This window comes from Salvelinus alpinus, chromosome 10 (genome assembly GCF_045679555.1).
Source record: "Salvelinus alpinus chromosome 10, SLU_Salpinus.1, whole genome shotgun sequence".
Lineage (NCBI taxonomy): Eukaryota > Metazoa > Chordata > Actinopteri > Salmoniformes > Salmonidae > Salvelinus > Salvelinus alpinus.
In genome coordinates this window covers 3,302,549-3,318,576 of record NC_092095.1, presented here as the reverse complement: position 1 = coordinate 3,318,576, position 16,028 = coordinate 3,302,549, and the positions used below count along the sequence as shown (strand labels likewise).

At 43.5% G+C, this 16,028-nt stretch overlaps 1 protein-coding gene across 7 annotated transcripts in view; it reads left to right on the top strand.

The window, feature by feature from the left end:
* The first annotated feature begins 307 nt into the window (after nt 1–307).
* LOC139531457 (uncharacterized) overlaps nt 308–16,028 on the top strand; it is a 261,709-nt gene continuing 245,988 nt past the window's right edge. For 3 of the 7 annotated variants that reach the window (XM_071327923.1, XM_071327921.1, XM_071327922.1), the window contains exon 1: nt 308–682. In XM_071327923.1, the coding sequence (XP_071184024.1) occupies nt 659–682 (24 nt within the window). In that variant the 5' untranslated portion in view covers nt 308–658. The remainder of the gene's footprint in view (nt 683–16,028) is intronic. The other 4 variants (XM_071327925.1, XM_071327924.1, XM_071327919.1 and 1 more) reach the window with 3 other exon arrangements.

Sequence of the window (16,028 nt, the reverse complement as noted above, 5' to 3'; positions counted from 1 at the left end):
GAGAAAAGAATACCAGCAGGAATTAATAGATCAACATTTTTGCTAAACTAGTCGTCACAATTCTAAAAGTCAGGGTATGAGTAAAAAAAAACGGACTATTTTCGTCGAAAGTACATCATGTCACGAATTCAAAGCTATACGATATTACAGAAAACACGTTCATTATCTCACAACTTGGAAAATATTTGTAACGTTGTACTTCTTGGTGACGTAATTCATGTTCATGTTTTTTTTTTTTTGCTGGCACCCATTGAAGGAATGATCACCTTGTCCCAGAATGCACCGCGTAGTCTTGACGATATATGGGCAGCTTGGTTTCCCATCTCCTAAAAAGTGTTTCTGTCTAGCTTGTACACATTTCTGGCACTTACAGAGCTGGTGTTTGAAGTTAGCGCGGGCAATTTTCTTGTAAACAACGTCTTCGTTTGGCTAACATTAGCGGTCTTGTAAACATAGATATATATTGTTTTACGAACTAAGGATACGTGTCTAACTATCATATGTTAACTTGATGAGAATTTTAGTTTCAGCGTGCAAATAAAACAATCCAATAATTGGGAGAAATTGCGGTAGGGCTGTGCTACGCTAGCTAGACCGATTTATTATCAAGCTAACGTTAGCGGGCTAAATACATTTGTCTGAGTCTACACGGACAGAAATGGACTCCAAATACCCAAATCTGGTAACTATTTATTTTCGCTAATGTCGTGGAAAATCATTTCAAATACAACGCTTATCAGAACTTGTAAATTCAAACATGCTCTTTATTACAACTGTACAGCCAACTGGCATGTCCCCGCGGAACACACCCCGCGGAACACACACCGCGGAACACCCCATTTCCCAGAGCCTTAGCTCCTATATTTATACACACATAGCACTATGTCCATCCCTTATGCAAATGAAGTCTCCCTTCTCAAGTCATTCGCCACCACTATCCTCTAGTTCAAGCTTCCCGCTTGTTCACGCCCAATAACGCCCACATCTGCTCTCAGCTAGACTACAATGGTGGCCAGACCCTCCATCCTAGTGTGTCAGCAGATTCTGTGTCTCTTTCTTTCATCAATGTGTCAATGCACTTTGCCCCCATTGGAATCAGCAGATTCTGCCCTATAGGCCTTCTTTTTAGAAGCAGCTGACTATGGATCCCTCTATCTTTAGTGTGTCAGCATAATGTGTCAATGTACTCTTTGTTTTGTTTGCCTTTATTGGAATCAGCAGATTCTGTCCTATAAACCTCTGTTTAGAAGCAGCTGACTATGAATCTCTTTATCATTAGTGTCAGGTCAGCAGACCATGTGTTCTCTCCCTTTCATTAGTGTCAGGTCAGCAGACCATGTGTCTCTCCCTTTCATTAGTGTCAGGTCAGCAGACCATGTGTCTCCCTTTCATTACTGTGATCTATTTTTAATGTTCAGCCATTTTATACATCTATGTGCTGTCCTATACATCTCATTTACTCCTACACTAACTAATGACAAGCTACGTTTGGCTAGCAAACTAACATTACAGGATACGTTGCCATATGCAGTGAAACTAGCTAACGTTAGCTACCTAACATAACTGACTTTAGTTAGCTAACTTGCTAACAACGTTAGCTATCCCAGCTGATAATCACGTCTGCAAAATGTCAATCTATCTTTTCACAGGCGAGACCTCGGAAGAAGCTTCGGTACTTCAATAGAGCGAGGTAAGAAACTATTCTAGGTAACTTGGTATAGAGAAATGGTAATGGCGTATTTTTGTAGGCATTAACTCTGCCATGGTTCGTTCGTTGGACAAAGCCTATGAGGAAAATAAATGTGTTTTTGGAAAAACGCCGAAAATAAGGTCTGTCAAGTAGATGTTATACGTTTGGTTCTGAGAATCTTAAATCAGCTAACATAACTTTGAGTTTAATATAATTCATGTAATAATTAAATAATCACAAAGGGCTCGTAATTCAAAGGCAATGTTAACTGTGCGATCATAGCAGTCAGAATAACACGTATAAAATGTCCTAAACCTGTGTTAATTTGGAGGCGAAAGAAACGCACACCTGTTTAGGCGAGGTGCTGGCTAGCGGAGTAGACTACTTGACACTCTAGGACAGGGGTGTCAAACTCATTCCATGGAGGGCCTAGTGTCTGCTGGTTTTTGTTTTTTCCTTTCAGTTAAGACCTAGACAACCAGGTGATGGGAGTTCCTTACTAATCAGTGACCTGAATTCATCAATCAAGTACAAGGGTGGAGCGAAAACCCACAGACACTCGGCCCTCCGTGGAATGAGTTTGACAGCTGTGCTCTAGGAGCTCAGATGCAATAATTGAATCACCTGATAACCAACGTTTTGACAGACAAGCTGTCTTCATCAGGGTATGATGACAAACACTGCCCGTCACTAGTTTTTAGAAAGTGTCAAACACACACAGGTGTCTAATCATGGTGGGATGTGGCCTGATATCATTGGTTAATTCTCAGATATAAGAAGAACATACAAACACATGAATGGATAGCATACGATAATAGATACAATTTGGATACATAGGCCTACAAACATTTACAATGAATAGCAAAATCACAATAATCTCAAGAATGGCTTCAGGTCAAAGTTGAGACCGAAGGGAGCAAGGGTCTTTAAATTATAGATCCAGGCAGCCTCTTGTTTTAACAATAAATTGTCGAGGTCACCCCCTCTCCTAGGGATGGTGACATGTTCAATGCCGATATAAAGTAGGGACGAAATCGAGTGGTTCGCTTCCAAAAAGTGGGCCGCAACTGGGTAAATAGTGTTTTTGCACCTAATGGTGCTACGATGCTCCGAGATTCGTACTTTTAATTTGCGCTTTGTTTTACCCACATATTTTGCCACAAGGACAAGTTATAAGATAAATAACTGCCTTAGTGGAGCACTGTGATAACACCTTTGATTGGGATCTGTTTCCCTGTTTGAGGGTGTTTGAAGGATCTACATTTGTAAGTGCCATTGCATTGAGCGCAGCCATTACAATTGTAGTTTCCATCTGGTAGAGGCGCAAATAGACAACGTGCAGGGATATTTTGGGGTGGTAAATCAGTTTACCTTTTGATCTCTGAGATTTCTGAAAACACATTGCCGATACTGTCATCGGATCTTAGAATGTGCCAATGTTTGTGAATGATTCTCTTAATTTGTTCAGAGCACTTTGAATGGAGGGTAGTTGGAACGCAAGAATGCTTCTTTTTGCTAGACTGTCCTTGAAAGAGATCATGTCTCGATTTGTTTTGAATTTTCTCATGGCAGTATTAATCTGACCATGTTTGTACCCCCTCTGCTTGAATTTCTTTTGGCGTCTCAGCCATATTTCTGTCAAAATCTGATTGTTTCTTGCAAATTATTTTGATTAGACAGAATTGGCTGTAGGGCAAACTGTTTTTCATGGGAAGCGGGTGACAGCTATCAGCCCCCAACAAACTGTTACGATCAGTAGGTTTCCTGTAAAGATCAGTGTATAGAACATTATCCTCACATAAAATCAGAAGATCAAGGAAACTGATTTGACGTGTGTCAGATTGCATAGTAAATCTCAGGTGCTCAGACAAGAGTTAAGAAAAGCATGGAATGCCTCGCTGTTTTGCATCACCCCTCCATAGAACACAAATATCATCATCCTTTTCACCTCAGACCTTCTTTTTGGTGTTTATACCAAACCCTATTCTTTCTCTGTTAATTTTCCCCATAGGAATGACTGAACGAACCAGAGGTAACTCATTTCTGGGTTTTAGGACTACAAGCTGAACAGCTCTATTTAAGCAATAAGGCCAATATACCACGGATAAGGGCTGTTCTTCAAGCACGACACATTGCGGAGTGCCTGGATACAGTCCTTAGCCTCCTTACCCGTGGTTTATTGGCCATATACCACAAATCCCAGATTTGCCTTATTGCTATTATGAACTGGTTACCAACGTAATTAGAGCAGTACAAATATTTTTGGTGTCGTACCCATGTCATACGGTCTGATATATCACGGCTTTCAGCCAATCAACATTCAGCTATTTAGCACTTATGTGAAGCTAGCCACAATAAGGATAAGCTACAATAGTGGAATTTGCGGTTTGCCTTCTAAAAAAGTAATTCATTGAATGTGATGCAAATATTACAAATAGTGGAAGCAGGCCATATTTGGATTAGATAATGCTGAACAAGGTTGGAATGTTATATAAATACAATAAAATATAATAATTAGTTAATTAGTAAGCATGGTTACATCCACAGAGTGATTTCAACAAATGTCTTCGTCAAGTTAACTAGTTGTCTTGAAGTTATATAACAACATTCCAACCTTGTTTTGTATTATTTAGTACAAATGTGGCATGATTCCACTATTTGTATCACTATCATAGGGACTTTAATTTTGAAGGTGAACTGCAAATTCCACTATTTTGGCTCATCCTTATTTTGGCTAGCTTCACATAGGCCTAGCTAGCCTCTTTTAGAATCTGAGCGTGAAATACTTACTCTCGTCTCTAACATGTAGGCTCAGCAGTCCAGAACAGTCCCATTACAAGTCAGAATGTTGAACAAAAATAATAATAATTTACTTTACTATGTACACAGAGTACCAGTACAGAGTCGATGTTACAGGGGTATGTGTTATTTGAGGTAGATACAGTACCAATTAAAAGTTTGGACACACCTACTCATTCAAGGGATTTTCTTTATTTTTACTATTTTCTACATTGTAGAATAATAGTGAAGACATCAACACTATCAAATTACACATATGGAATCATGTAGTAACCAAAAAAGTGTTAAACAAATAACATTTAGGTTCTTCAAATTAGCCACCCTTTGCCTTGACAGCTTTGCACACGCTTGGCATTCTCTCAACCAGCTTCACCTGGAATGCTTTTCCAACAGTCTTGAAGGAGTTCCCACATATGCTGAGCACTTGTTGGCTGCTTTTCCTTCACTCTGCAGTCCAACTCATCCCAAACCATCTCAATTGGGTTGAGGTCTGGTTATTGTGGAGGCCAGGTCATCTGATGCAGCACCCCATCACTCTCCTTCTTGGTCAAGTAGCCCTTACACAGCCTGGAGGTGTGTTGGATCACTGTCCTGTTGTAAAACAAATGATACTCCCACTAAGCGCGAACCAGATGTGATGGTGTATCGTTGCAGAATGCTGTGGTAGTCATGCTGGTTAAGTGTGCCTTGAATTCTAAATAAATCACTGACCGTGTCACCAGCAAAGCACCATCACACCTCCATGTTTCACGGTAGGAACTACGTGCGGAGATCATCCGTTCACCTACACTTCTTCTCACAAAGACATGGCGGTTGGAACCAAAAATCTCAAATTTGGACTCCACCGGTCTAAATGTCCTATGCTTGTGTTTCTTGTACCAAGTCTCTTCTTCTTATTGGTGTCCTTTAGTAGTGGTTTGCAGCAATTTCGACCATGAAGGCCTGATTCTCTTCTGAACAGTTGATGTTGACATGCCTGTTACTTGAACTTTGAAGCATTTTATTTGGGCTGCAATTTCTGAGGCTGGTAACTCTTTATTTATTTGATTTATTTCACCTTTATTTAACCAGGTAGGCAAGTTGAGAACACGTTCTCATTTACAATTGCGACCTGGCCAAAATAAAGCAAAGCAGTTCGACACATACAACAACACATAGTTACACATGGTGTAAAACAAACATACAGTCAATAATACAGTAGAAAAATAAGTCTATATACATTGTGAGCAAGTGAAGTGAGATAAGGGAGGTAAAGGCAAAAAAAAAAAGGCCATGGTGGCGAAGTAAATACAATATAGCAAGTAAAACACTGGAATGGTTGATTTGCAGTGGGAGAATGTGCAAAGTAGAGAGAAATAATGGGGTGCAAAGGAGCTAAATAAATAAATACAGTAGGGAAAGAGGTAGTTGTTTGGGCTAAATTATAGATGGGCTATGTACAGGTGTAGTAATCTATGAGCTGCTCTGACAGCTGGTGCTTAAAGCTAGTGAGGGAGATAAGTGTTTCCAGTTTCAGAGATTTTTGTAGTTCGTTCCAGTCATTGGCAGAAGAGAACTGGAAGGAGAGGCTGCCAAAGGAAGAATTGGTTTTGGGGGTGACCAGAGATATACCTGCTGGAGCGCATGCTACAGGTGGGTGCTGCTATGGTGACCAGCGAGCTGAGATAAGGGGGGACTTTACCTAGCAGGGTCTTGTAGATGACTTGGAGCCAGTGGGTTTGGTGACGAGTATGAAGCGAGGGCCAGCCAACGAGAGTGTACAGGTCGCAGTGGTGGGTAGTATATGGGGCTTTGGTGACAAAATGGATGGCACTGTGATAGACTGCATCCAATTTATTGAGTAGGGTATTGGAGGCTATTTTGTAAATGACATCACCGAAGTCGAGGATTGGTAGGATGGTCAGTTTTACAAGGGTATGTTTGGCAGCATGAGTGAAAGATGCTTTGATGCGGAATAGGAAGCCAATTCTAGATTTAACTTTGGATTGGAGATGTTTGATGTGAGTCTGGAAGGAGAGTTTACAGTCTAACCAGACACCTAGGTATTTGTAGATTTGTCCACATATTCTAAGTGAGAGCCGTCCAGAGTAGTGATGTTGGACAGGCGGGCAGGTGCAGGCAGCGATCGGTGTAAGAGCATGCATTTAGTTTTACTTGTATTTAATAGCAATTGGAGGCCACGGAAGGAGAGTTGTATGGCATTGAAGCTCGCCTGGAGGGTTGTTAAAACAGTGTCCAAAGAAGGGCCAGAAGTATACAGAATGGTGTCGTCTGCGTAGAGGTGGAGCAGAGACTCACCAGCAGCAAGAGCGACATCATTGATATTTTCAGAGAAAAGAGTCGGCCCGAGAATTGAACCCTGTGGCACCCCTATAGAGACTGCCAGAGGGCCGGACAACAGACCCTCCGATTTGACACACTGAACTCTATCAGAGAAGTAGTCGGTGAACCAGGCGAGGCAATCATTTGAGAAACCAAGGCTGTCGAGTCTGCCGATGAGGATGTGGTGATTGACAGAGTCGAAAGCCTTGGCCAGGTCAATGAATACGTCTGCACAGTATTGTTTCTTATCGATGGCGGTTAAGATATCGTTTAGGACCTTGAGCGTGGCTGAGGTGCACCCATGACCAGCTCTGAAACCAGATTGCATAGCGGAGAAGGTATGGTGGGATTCAAAATGGTCGGTAATCTGTTTGTTGACTTGGCTTTCGAAGACCTTAGAAAGGCAGGGTAGGATGGATATAGGTCTGTAGCAGTTTGGGTCAAGAGTGTCCCCCCCTTTGAAGAGGGGGATGACTGCAGCTGCTTTCCAATCTTTGGGAATCTCAGACGACACGAAAGAGAGGTTGAACAGGCTAGTAATAGGGGTGGAAACAACTTCAGCAGATCATTTTAGAAAGAAAGGGTCCAGATTATCTAGCCCGGTTGATTTGTAGGGGTCCAGATTTTGCAGCTCTTTCAGAACATCAGCAGACTGGATTTGGGAGAAGGAGAAATGGTGAAGACTTGGGCGAGTAGCTGTGGGGCGTGCAGTGCTGTTGACCGGGGTAGGGGTAACCAGGTGGAAAGCATGGCCAGCCGTAGAAAAATGCTTATTGAAATTCTCAATTATAGTGGATTTGTCGGTGGTGACAGTGTTTCCTATCTTCAGTGCAGTGGGCAGCTGGGAGGAGATGGGTTTCTGTTCAGCCCTAGGAAAGGGTTAATGCTGTGTTTCTGTTCAGCCCTAGGAAAGGGTTAATGCTGTGTTTCTGTTCAGCCCTAGGAAAGGGTTAATGCTGTGTTTCTGTTCAGCCCTAGGAAAGCCCTGGCGTCTCCAGTGAGAGAAGCTCCTCTCACCGATCTGGAGGATGACTTCCTGATCCTGGAGGACGATGGTCCTTCCTGGTTCTCCCTTCGCTGGAAGACTGACCCCAACAGGGCCACACCTCGACCGCAGCAGAAGGACCAATCACACAGCAGTAACGACGCCTCAGCTGACACACTCACCAAGGCCAGCCAATCAGAGAAGGATACAGCCAAGCTGAGATCAGAATGGACAGCTGACGTGAAAACTAAAGAGAAGAATGCTACTGGAGGCTCCTCCCTCATACCTGTCCTCACCAAGTCTATAGCCAGGAAGAAGAGGGACTCTAGTCCCCAGGGTGATGGGCCTGTCGAGGCAGACCACATAGAACAAGACCAGAAGAAGAAAGTCAACAACCCGTTATCTGAACCAACGACAGCAGGTGACCTGGAACCAGGAGGAGGGGCCAAGCCTAAACCCAGCCAATCAAAAGCCCGCACCAAAACAGAAAAGAAAGTTCTCAGAATCTCTAAATTCCAAGGTTACAAGGTGAACCCCAAGACGAGCCGAGGACGAGGCCGGCAGTCTGGGAAGACGATGAGACTGTCAGCTGGAGCTGGGCAGGAGCCCGTCGTCATGGAGGAGGAGTGTGAAGCTGCTGCAGACCAGGATGTTTCACCAGGTAAGATCCCCTGACAGCTGATATCACACATCACAATGGTTTCTTTGACTATAATGTTCATCACAAGTGCAAGTTGTATCATGCCTATGTAGGTATAAAAATACAGTTGAAGTCGGAAGTTTACATACACTTAGGTTGGAGACATTAAAACTTGTTTTTCAACCACTCCACAAATTTCTTGTTAACAGGCTATGGTTTTGGCAAGTCGGTTAAGACATCTACTTTGTGCGTGACACAAGTAATTTTTCCAACAATTGTTTAGACATATTATTTCACTTATAATTCACTGTATCACAATTCCAGGGGGTCAGAAGTTTACATACACTAAGTTGACTGTGGCTTTAAACAGCTTGGAAAATTCCAGAAAATTGTCATGGCTTTAGAAGCTTCTGATAGGCTAATTGACATCATTTGAGTCAATTGGAGGTGTATTTGTTGATGTATTTCATGGCCAGACTACGGTTTGCAACTGCACATGGGGACAAAGATTGTACTTTTTGAAGAAATGTCCTCTGGTCTGATGAAACAAATATAGAACTGTTTGGCCATAATGACCATCGTTATGTTTGGTGGAAAAAGGGGGATGCTTGCAAGCCGAAGAACACCATCCCAACCGTGAAGCACGGGGGTGGCAGCATCATGTTGTGGGGGTGCTTTGCTGCAGGAGGTACTGGTGCACTTCACAAAATAGATGGCATCATGAGGCTGGAAAATTAGGTGGATATATTGAAGCAACATCTCAAGACATCAGTCAGGAAGTTAAAGCTTTGTCCATTTGGAAGACCCATTTCGACCATGACCCCAAGCATACTTCCAAAGTTGTTGCAAAATGGCTTAAGGACAACAAAGTCAAGGTATTGGAGTGGCCATCACAAAGCCCTGACCTCAATCCTATAGACAATTCTGGGGGAAAAAATGAAAAAGCGTATGCTAGCAAGGCCTACAAACCTGACTCAGTTAAACCAGCTCTGTCAGGAGGAATGGGCCAAAATTCACCCAACTTGTGGAAGGCTACCCAAAACATTTGACCCAAGTTAAACAATTTAAAGGCAATGCTACCAAATACTAATTGCGTGTATGCAAACTTCTGACCTACTGGGAATGTGATGAAATAAATAAATGCTGAAATAAATGATTCTCTACTATTATTTTGACATTTCACATTCTTAAAATAAAGTGGTGATCCTAACTGGCCTAAAACAGGGAATTTTTACTAGGATTAAATGTCAGGAATTGTGAAAAACTGAGTTAGATTTTTTTGGGCTACGGTGTATGTAAACTTCTGACTTTGACTGTATGTTTTGCTCTCAACAATTAAAACAACAAAATAAAAACATTCACAAAAAAAGCTATGGAAAAATGTAGTGCACATAAAAATCTAGGCTAGATGTAATGTTGTCTTTCTCCACAGTTCTACAGTTGGCACCGTCAGGACAGAGACGAGTCAAGGTTCCAGCCAATCGTAAAGCCAAGGAGGTTGGCCCCTCCCCTACAGGTGAGGCTGACTCCTCCCAGGCCGGCCAGCTAACCCAGTTAGCAGGGAAGAGGAAGAGGATCAAGCCTGGTCCTTGGTGGCTCAACAGCCCTGTCAACACACAGGTCACAGAGACAGACGACACACACACAGCCAACAAGTCCAAACACAATAAACAGAAAACTAAACCAGCAAGATATTCCCCTGTGGAGTCAGGGCAAGAGGAGGGGACATCCAGACCCTTGTTTAATCAGAACGCAAAGAAGAAACCCTCGTCCAATCAGACCACAGAGAATAAACCCTGGTCCAATCAGACTGCAGAGCATAAAGCAGAGAAGCCCAAGAGGGTCAGACCTAAGAAGCAGAAGACGACCAGTAGAGAGGAGCCAGCGAGGCCTGAAGGTCAGAGAGAAGAGGAGGAGGATGAGGCCTCTACGGCAGAGCAGCAGGAGGAGCAACAGGAGATGGGGGGGCTCAGTCCCATGCCCAGCCCTCTCAGACAGCATACACTCACCCCAAGTAAGGCTTCATACTAACACCATTCATTTCCTTCAAGTGGATATAGCTCACTCATAAATCAAACATAGTCAAATACAAAATATGTACTCTGTCATCTCAAATAGCTGTTATTTAAATATGTGGTGATTTTGTGTTCTGCTTGTGTCTCTTCTCAGGTGAAAAGGTGTTTGACTGGATCTATACCCGCTCTCCCAAGTGTAAACCCCAGAGTGACATTACCCCCCCCACTGCTACCGTTACCCCCAGCAGGAGTGATGCCTTCCCCACTAATACCGTTATCCCCAGCAGGAGTGATGACTTCCCCACTGCTACCGTTACCCCCAGCAGGAGTGATGCCTTCCCCACTGCTACCGTTATCCCCAGCAGGAGTGATGCCTTCCCCACTACCGTTACCCCCAGCAGGAGTGATGCCTTCCCCACTGCTACCGTTATCCCCAGCAGGAGTGATGCCTTCCCCGCTACCGTTACCCCCAGCAGGAGTGATGCCTTCCCCTCTACCGTTACCCCCAGCAGGAGTGATGCCTTCCCCTCTACCGTTACCCCCAGCAGGAGTGATGCCTTCCCCTCTACCGTTACCCCCAGCAGGAGTGATGCCTTCCCCACTACCGTTACCCCCAGCAGGAGTGATGCCTTCCCCACTACCGTTACCCCCAGCAGGAGTGATGCCTTCCCCACTACCGTTACCCCCAGCAGGAGTGATGCCTTCCCCACTACCGTTACCCCCAGCAGGAGTGATGCCTTCCCCACTACCGTTACCCCCAGCAGGAGTGATGCCTTCCCCTCTACCGTTACCCCCAGCAGGAGTGATGCCTTCCCCTCTACCGTTACCCCCAGCAGGAGTGATGCCTTCCCCTCTACCGTTACCCCCAGCGGGAGTGATGCCTTCCCCTCTACCGTTACCCCCAGCAGGAGTGATGCCTTCCCCTCTACCGTTACCCCCAGCAGGAGTGATGCCTTCCCCACTGCTACCGTTACCCCCAGCAGGAGTGATGCCTTCCCCACTGCTACCGTTATCCCCAGCAGGAGTGATGCCTTCCCCTCTACCGTTACCCCCAGCAGGAGTGATGCCTTCCCCTCTACCGTTACCCCCAGCAGGAGTGATGCCTTCCCCACTACCGTTACCCCCAGCAGGAGTGATGCCTTCCCCACTGCTACCGTTATCCCCAGCAGGAGTGATGCCTTCCCCACTACCGTTACCCCCAGCAGGAGTGATGCCTTCCCCACTACCGTTACCCCCAGCAGGAGTGATGCCTTCCCCACTACCGTAACCCCCAGCAGGAGTGATGCCTTCCCCACTACCGTTACCCCCAGCAGGAGTGATGCCTTCCCCACTACCGTTACCCCCAGCAGGAGTGATGCCTTCCCCACTACCGTTACCCCCAGCAGGAGTGATGCCTTCCCCACTACCGTTACCCCCAGCAGGAGTGATGCCTTCCCCACTACCGTTACCCCCAGCAGGAGTGATGCCTTCCCCACTACCGTTACCCCCAGCAGGAGTGATGCCTTCCCCACTACCGTTACCCCCAGCAGGAGTGATGCCTTCCCCACTGCCACCGTTACCCCCAGCAGGAGTGATGCCTTCCCCACTGCTACCGTTACCCCCAGCAGGAGTGATGCCTTCCCCACTGCTACCGTTACCCCCAGCAGGAGTGATGCCTTCCCCACTGCTACCGTTACCCCTGTAGTAGTAACATAAGACACATGGATAACATATAAAGACACAAGACAGCTGAACATTAAAGTAACGAACCACATGTTCACGTTGATCATGAGACTGTGGTAATGGAGATATACTAAGGGATGTTCTGGCCCTCTTATTTTCTCCATTGTGCTGACAGTCTGACCAGACACATGGGCACCTAAAACAATTGGACACACTAGACTTATAGTCTACACATTCCACTAAAAGCACACATACCAGAGAAATATGCCTAAGGCAACTGGACACTAATGATAAGAAGAGACATAGAGTCTGCCAATTCCAATAAGGACATACCAGAGAACATGCTGGGGCATTGAATTAAATACAGGGTTGAGTCATAGGCCTAGAGTATAGAGGGACATATATTATTTTTAAGACAAGCATGGGTCTGGCCACTATTATAATTTAACTGAAAGCAGATAATGGGCGTTAGTAGGCGTGAACAAGCAGGAAGCCTGAACTAAAAAGATAAGGATGGCAGGAAGAATTAGGGGAAGTATGCTTATTTGCATATGGGGTGGACCCATATGCTATTTATGTATAAATGTTGGAACCGGGGTTGGGAAGCGGGGTGTGTTCCGCGGGGTGTGTTCCGCGGGGTGTGTTCCGCGGGGACATGCCAGTGGGCTGTACAGTTGTAATAAAGAGCATGTTTGATTTTAAAAGTTCTGGTAAGCGTTGTATTTGAAAATGATTTTCCACGACATATTTGGCGAGCTTGGCCAGGAGTGACAGGGACGGAGATGTTCTTGGCTGACGGGTTCTTTGGACAATCTAAACAAACAGAGGTGGCCACCCAACTATATACGGTAAGCAAGTTCTTACAATAGTTGAAATGTTTGTGTAGATTGCTTCAGAGTCCTGTCTCAGCGGGAGGAATGTCATGTAGGTCTCTCTCTCAAATTTCCTAAAAACGATAAAAACGAAAGAACTTTTGAATTCAAATAAATGTGCATGCATGTGTGAGTTTGGGTTTTGTATGAATGCGCATGTCTAGAGATTGAGTGAACTGGAACTGTGAACTTTGATTGTGTCGGGTGTTTGGCTGGGGGGAGCGGGCATTTGTTCTGGTTGGACTGCTCGAGACAGGTTCATGTGTCTGGTTTGATTGGGGGAGTTGTTCCGTCTGATTCTGCTTGGCCGGGTTCGACCGTATCAGGATCTGTTTTGGGATGTGCGTAAACACACCTCAGTCAACCTGAGCGGGCGACTCGTGTCGGGTGTGTGTGATTCGGACTGCCCCTCTCGTCGGACCATTCATTTTGAGCAGCCTTGTGTGGGCTGATCGGCGCAACTGTTTGTACTCTCTAGTTGAGCGGCTGGGCTCAGGCGCAGGGCTACAACTAGTAGCTGATACGGTCAAAGCATAAATCAGTAGGTTGTAGGAAAACGTTGGCCCGATTGTGCGACGTTCAACTGCAAAAGTAGCTTATACGGTCAAAGCATAAATCAGTAGGTTGTAGGAAAACGTTAGCCCGATTGTGCGGCGTTCAACTGCAAAAGTAACTTATACGGTCAAAGCATAAATCAGTAGGTTGTAGGAAAACGTTGGCCCGATTGTGCGGCGTTCAACTGCAAAAGTAACTTATACGGTCAAAACATAAATCAGTAGTTAAATAAATATTCATAGTTTCCGCTCTGAAAGGAGGACTGTATGAGTGAAGTAGTAGGTGCAGGAAAAACGTTGGCCCGATTGTGCGGCGTTCAAATGCAAAAGAAATCCTGCGAATAAAAAACCGCTCTGTCTAGCTACCAGGGTTTGGTAATTCAGTAGGTCACGCCACAATACTACTCTAATAATAGAAGAAAAGATAAGTATTGGGGGTTGAATAGAATATGAAGACAAGCTGATCCGATTAGACAGTAGTCTCGTCATATTGTAGAAGTCTAGGCTTATGTAGGTGGAAGTGAATTAAGTCAATAAGGAAAGACAAGTTGTGTGTGTGTGTAGGCAGAACGTCCAGGAGAGGGAGCGCGCAGCTCTCCTGTGACAGAGTAGAGTTGATGAAGGGTGTCGTTAACTGCTATTAGGCAGAGGGAAAGAAGTTAAGAAACATCGAAGTAAAATAAGTTATAAGCAAGGGTAAAAACACTGATGTGATAAAGTAGTAAGGGACCATAGTAAAATTACTAAAAAGGTATCAAAATAAATAATGAATAAAAATAATTAAAGAGGAGTTAACCGAATAGTATAATATGAATAGAACAGTGTGGTAACAAAACAGAAAGTAGAATCGTTGATAAAATGAAATTGTACTATAAAGTTAAAAACGAATCTAGGTTAGTTAAGATAAATAGTGATAAATAGTGAAATTCAGGACAGATTAAGGATTCACGAACGGTGTAACAAAGGAAGAGGAAAAAACAGGCCGTCGATCACTCTGTGTCTACAGAAGCTACGGTCTAAAAATAGCCTGAAGGACAGAGACCAGAATATGAGAGGTTGGTTTCACTAAAACCGTGAATCAGGAATTAAACAGTAAAATGGGATAAAAGACAATGAAACAATAAGAATATAGAGAAGAGGTAAGAAAGTATAGACAAAATAAATAACTAAAGGTAAAAGTAAGACGTTAGATAGAGATCTTAATTGAATGGACCTGTGTGGCTCAGTTGGTAGAGCATGGTGCTTACAAACGCCTGGGTTGAGTGTTCAATTCCCACAGGGGGACCAGGATGAATATGTATGAACTTTCCAATTTGTAAGTCGCTCTGGATAAGAGCATCTGCTAAATGACTTAAATGTAACGTAAATGTAATCTTAAAAATTGATTAGAACTGTAACAACAAACCAAATGAATAAATAATGATATCTGTAAAGGGAAAAAAACAGTGATATTTGAAGTACTGTACTAGAATAAGACATTAAGTAATCTGTAGTATTCAGAAATAATGTATGTACTGTATAGAGTAGGCTTCGATAAAAGAAATTAAGTGATGTGACAAATGAATTATTAATTGGAAAGGAGATTGGCTCTACCTCGGAAAAATAGTAAATAAAAGGTGTAGAAATACATGGGAGTATTTAGGAAAAATAAATAAATAAATAGTCGCATGGGACCAAAATGTGAAGCTCGATTTGTAGGCGTTCTGATGTCAACATTCTATCATCAGAAAATACATTGCGATGAGGTTGTGTGTGTGGTTCCTCTAGTCCTCGCAGACGTGCGGGTGATTGGCAGAACTATTGACAAGATCTAAGAACCAATAAGAAAATAGCTCTCTGTTCTGGATATAGGTATATCGGGTAGTGTAATGTGACATTAGAACTTAGTGCGGTAGTAGGAAATGCCACTATACAAGAGTTTATTTCCTTGTCAAAATAACAAACAACTAATTGGTTTGAGGTTAGTGAGAATGGAATTTTTTACTTGTCGGTGTATAGTCTCTGAGCGAACAATGAGTGTTTCATAGAGACTACAGTTTATATGTGGTCAAGAAGAAGTATTAGATCACGTTTGACATCTAGTAAAATAACGATGGAATTTTAATTGTTAGACATTCTATACCACAATTCTCTGGAACTGTTAAAGACGCTTTAGAATAAAATCTATGGATAAGTAAAATTATTGGTTTGCTGACTAAAAGGTAACGTTGTGAATATTAACAATATGTACACTTTCTTTTCCAGAAAGAATAAGGGAAAAAAAGGTTTTTTTAATCTTCTCTGGTCAACAATGTCATTGGAGACTGCATTACTGTGGAAAGCAGTTAATTAAAGTCTTCCGCTTTAAAAATAAAAATATCTGGATAAGGCTAAAACATGGAGTTCTGGATGAGTGAGTCCAGTCCCTTTGCGATTATTGGCTTATGATTCACTAGTGAGTACACCATGTACTGGGAATGAATATGCATTAGTAGATATATTGGAAGGGT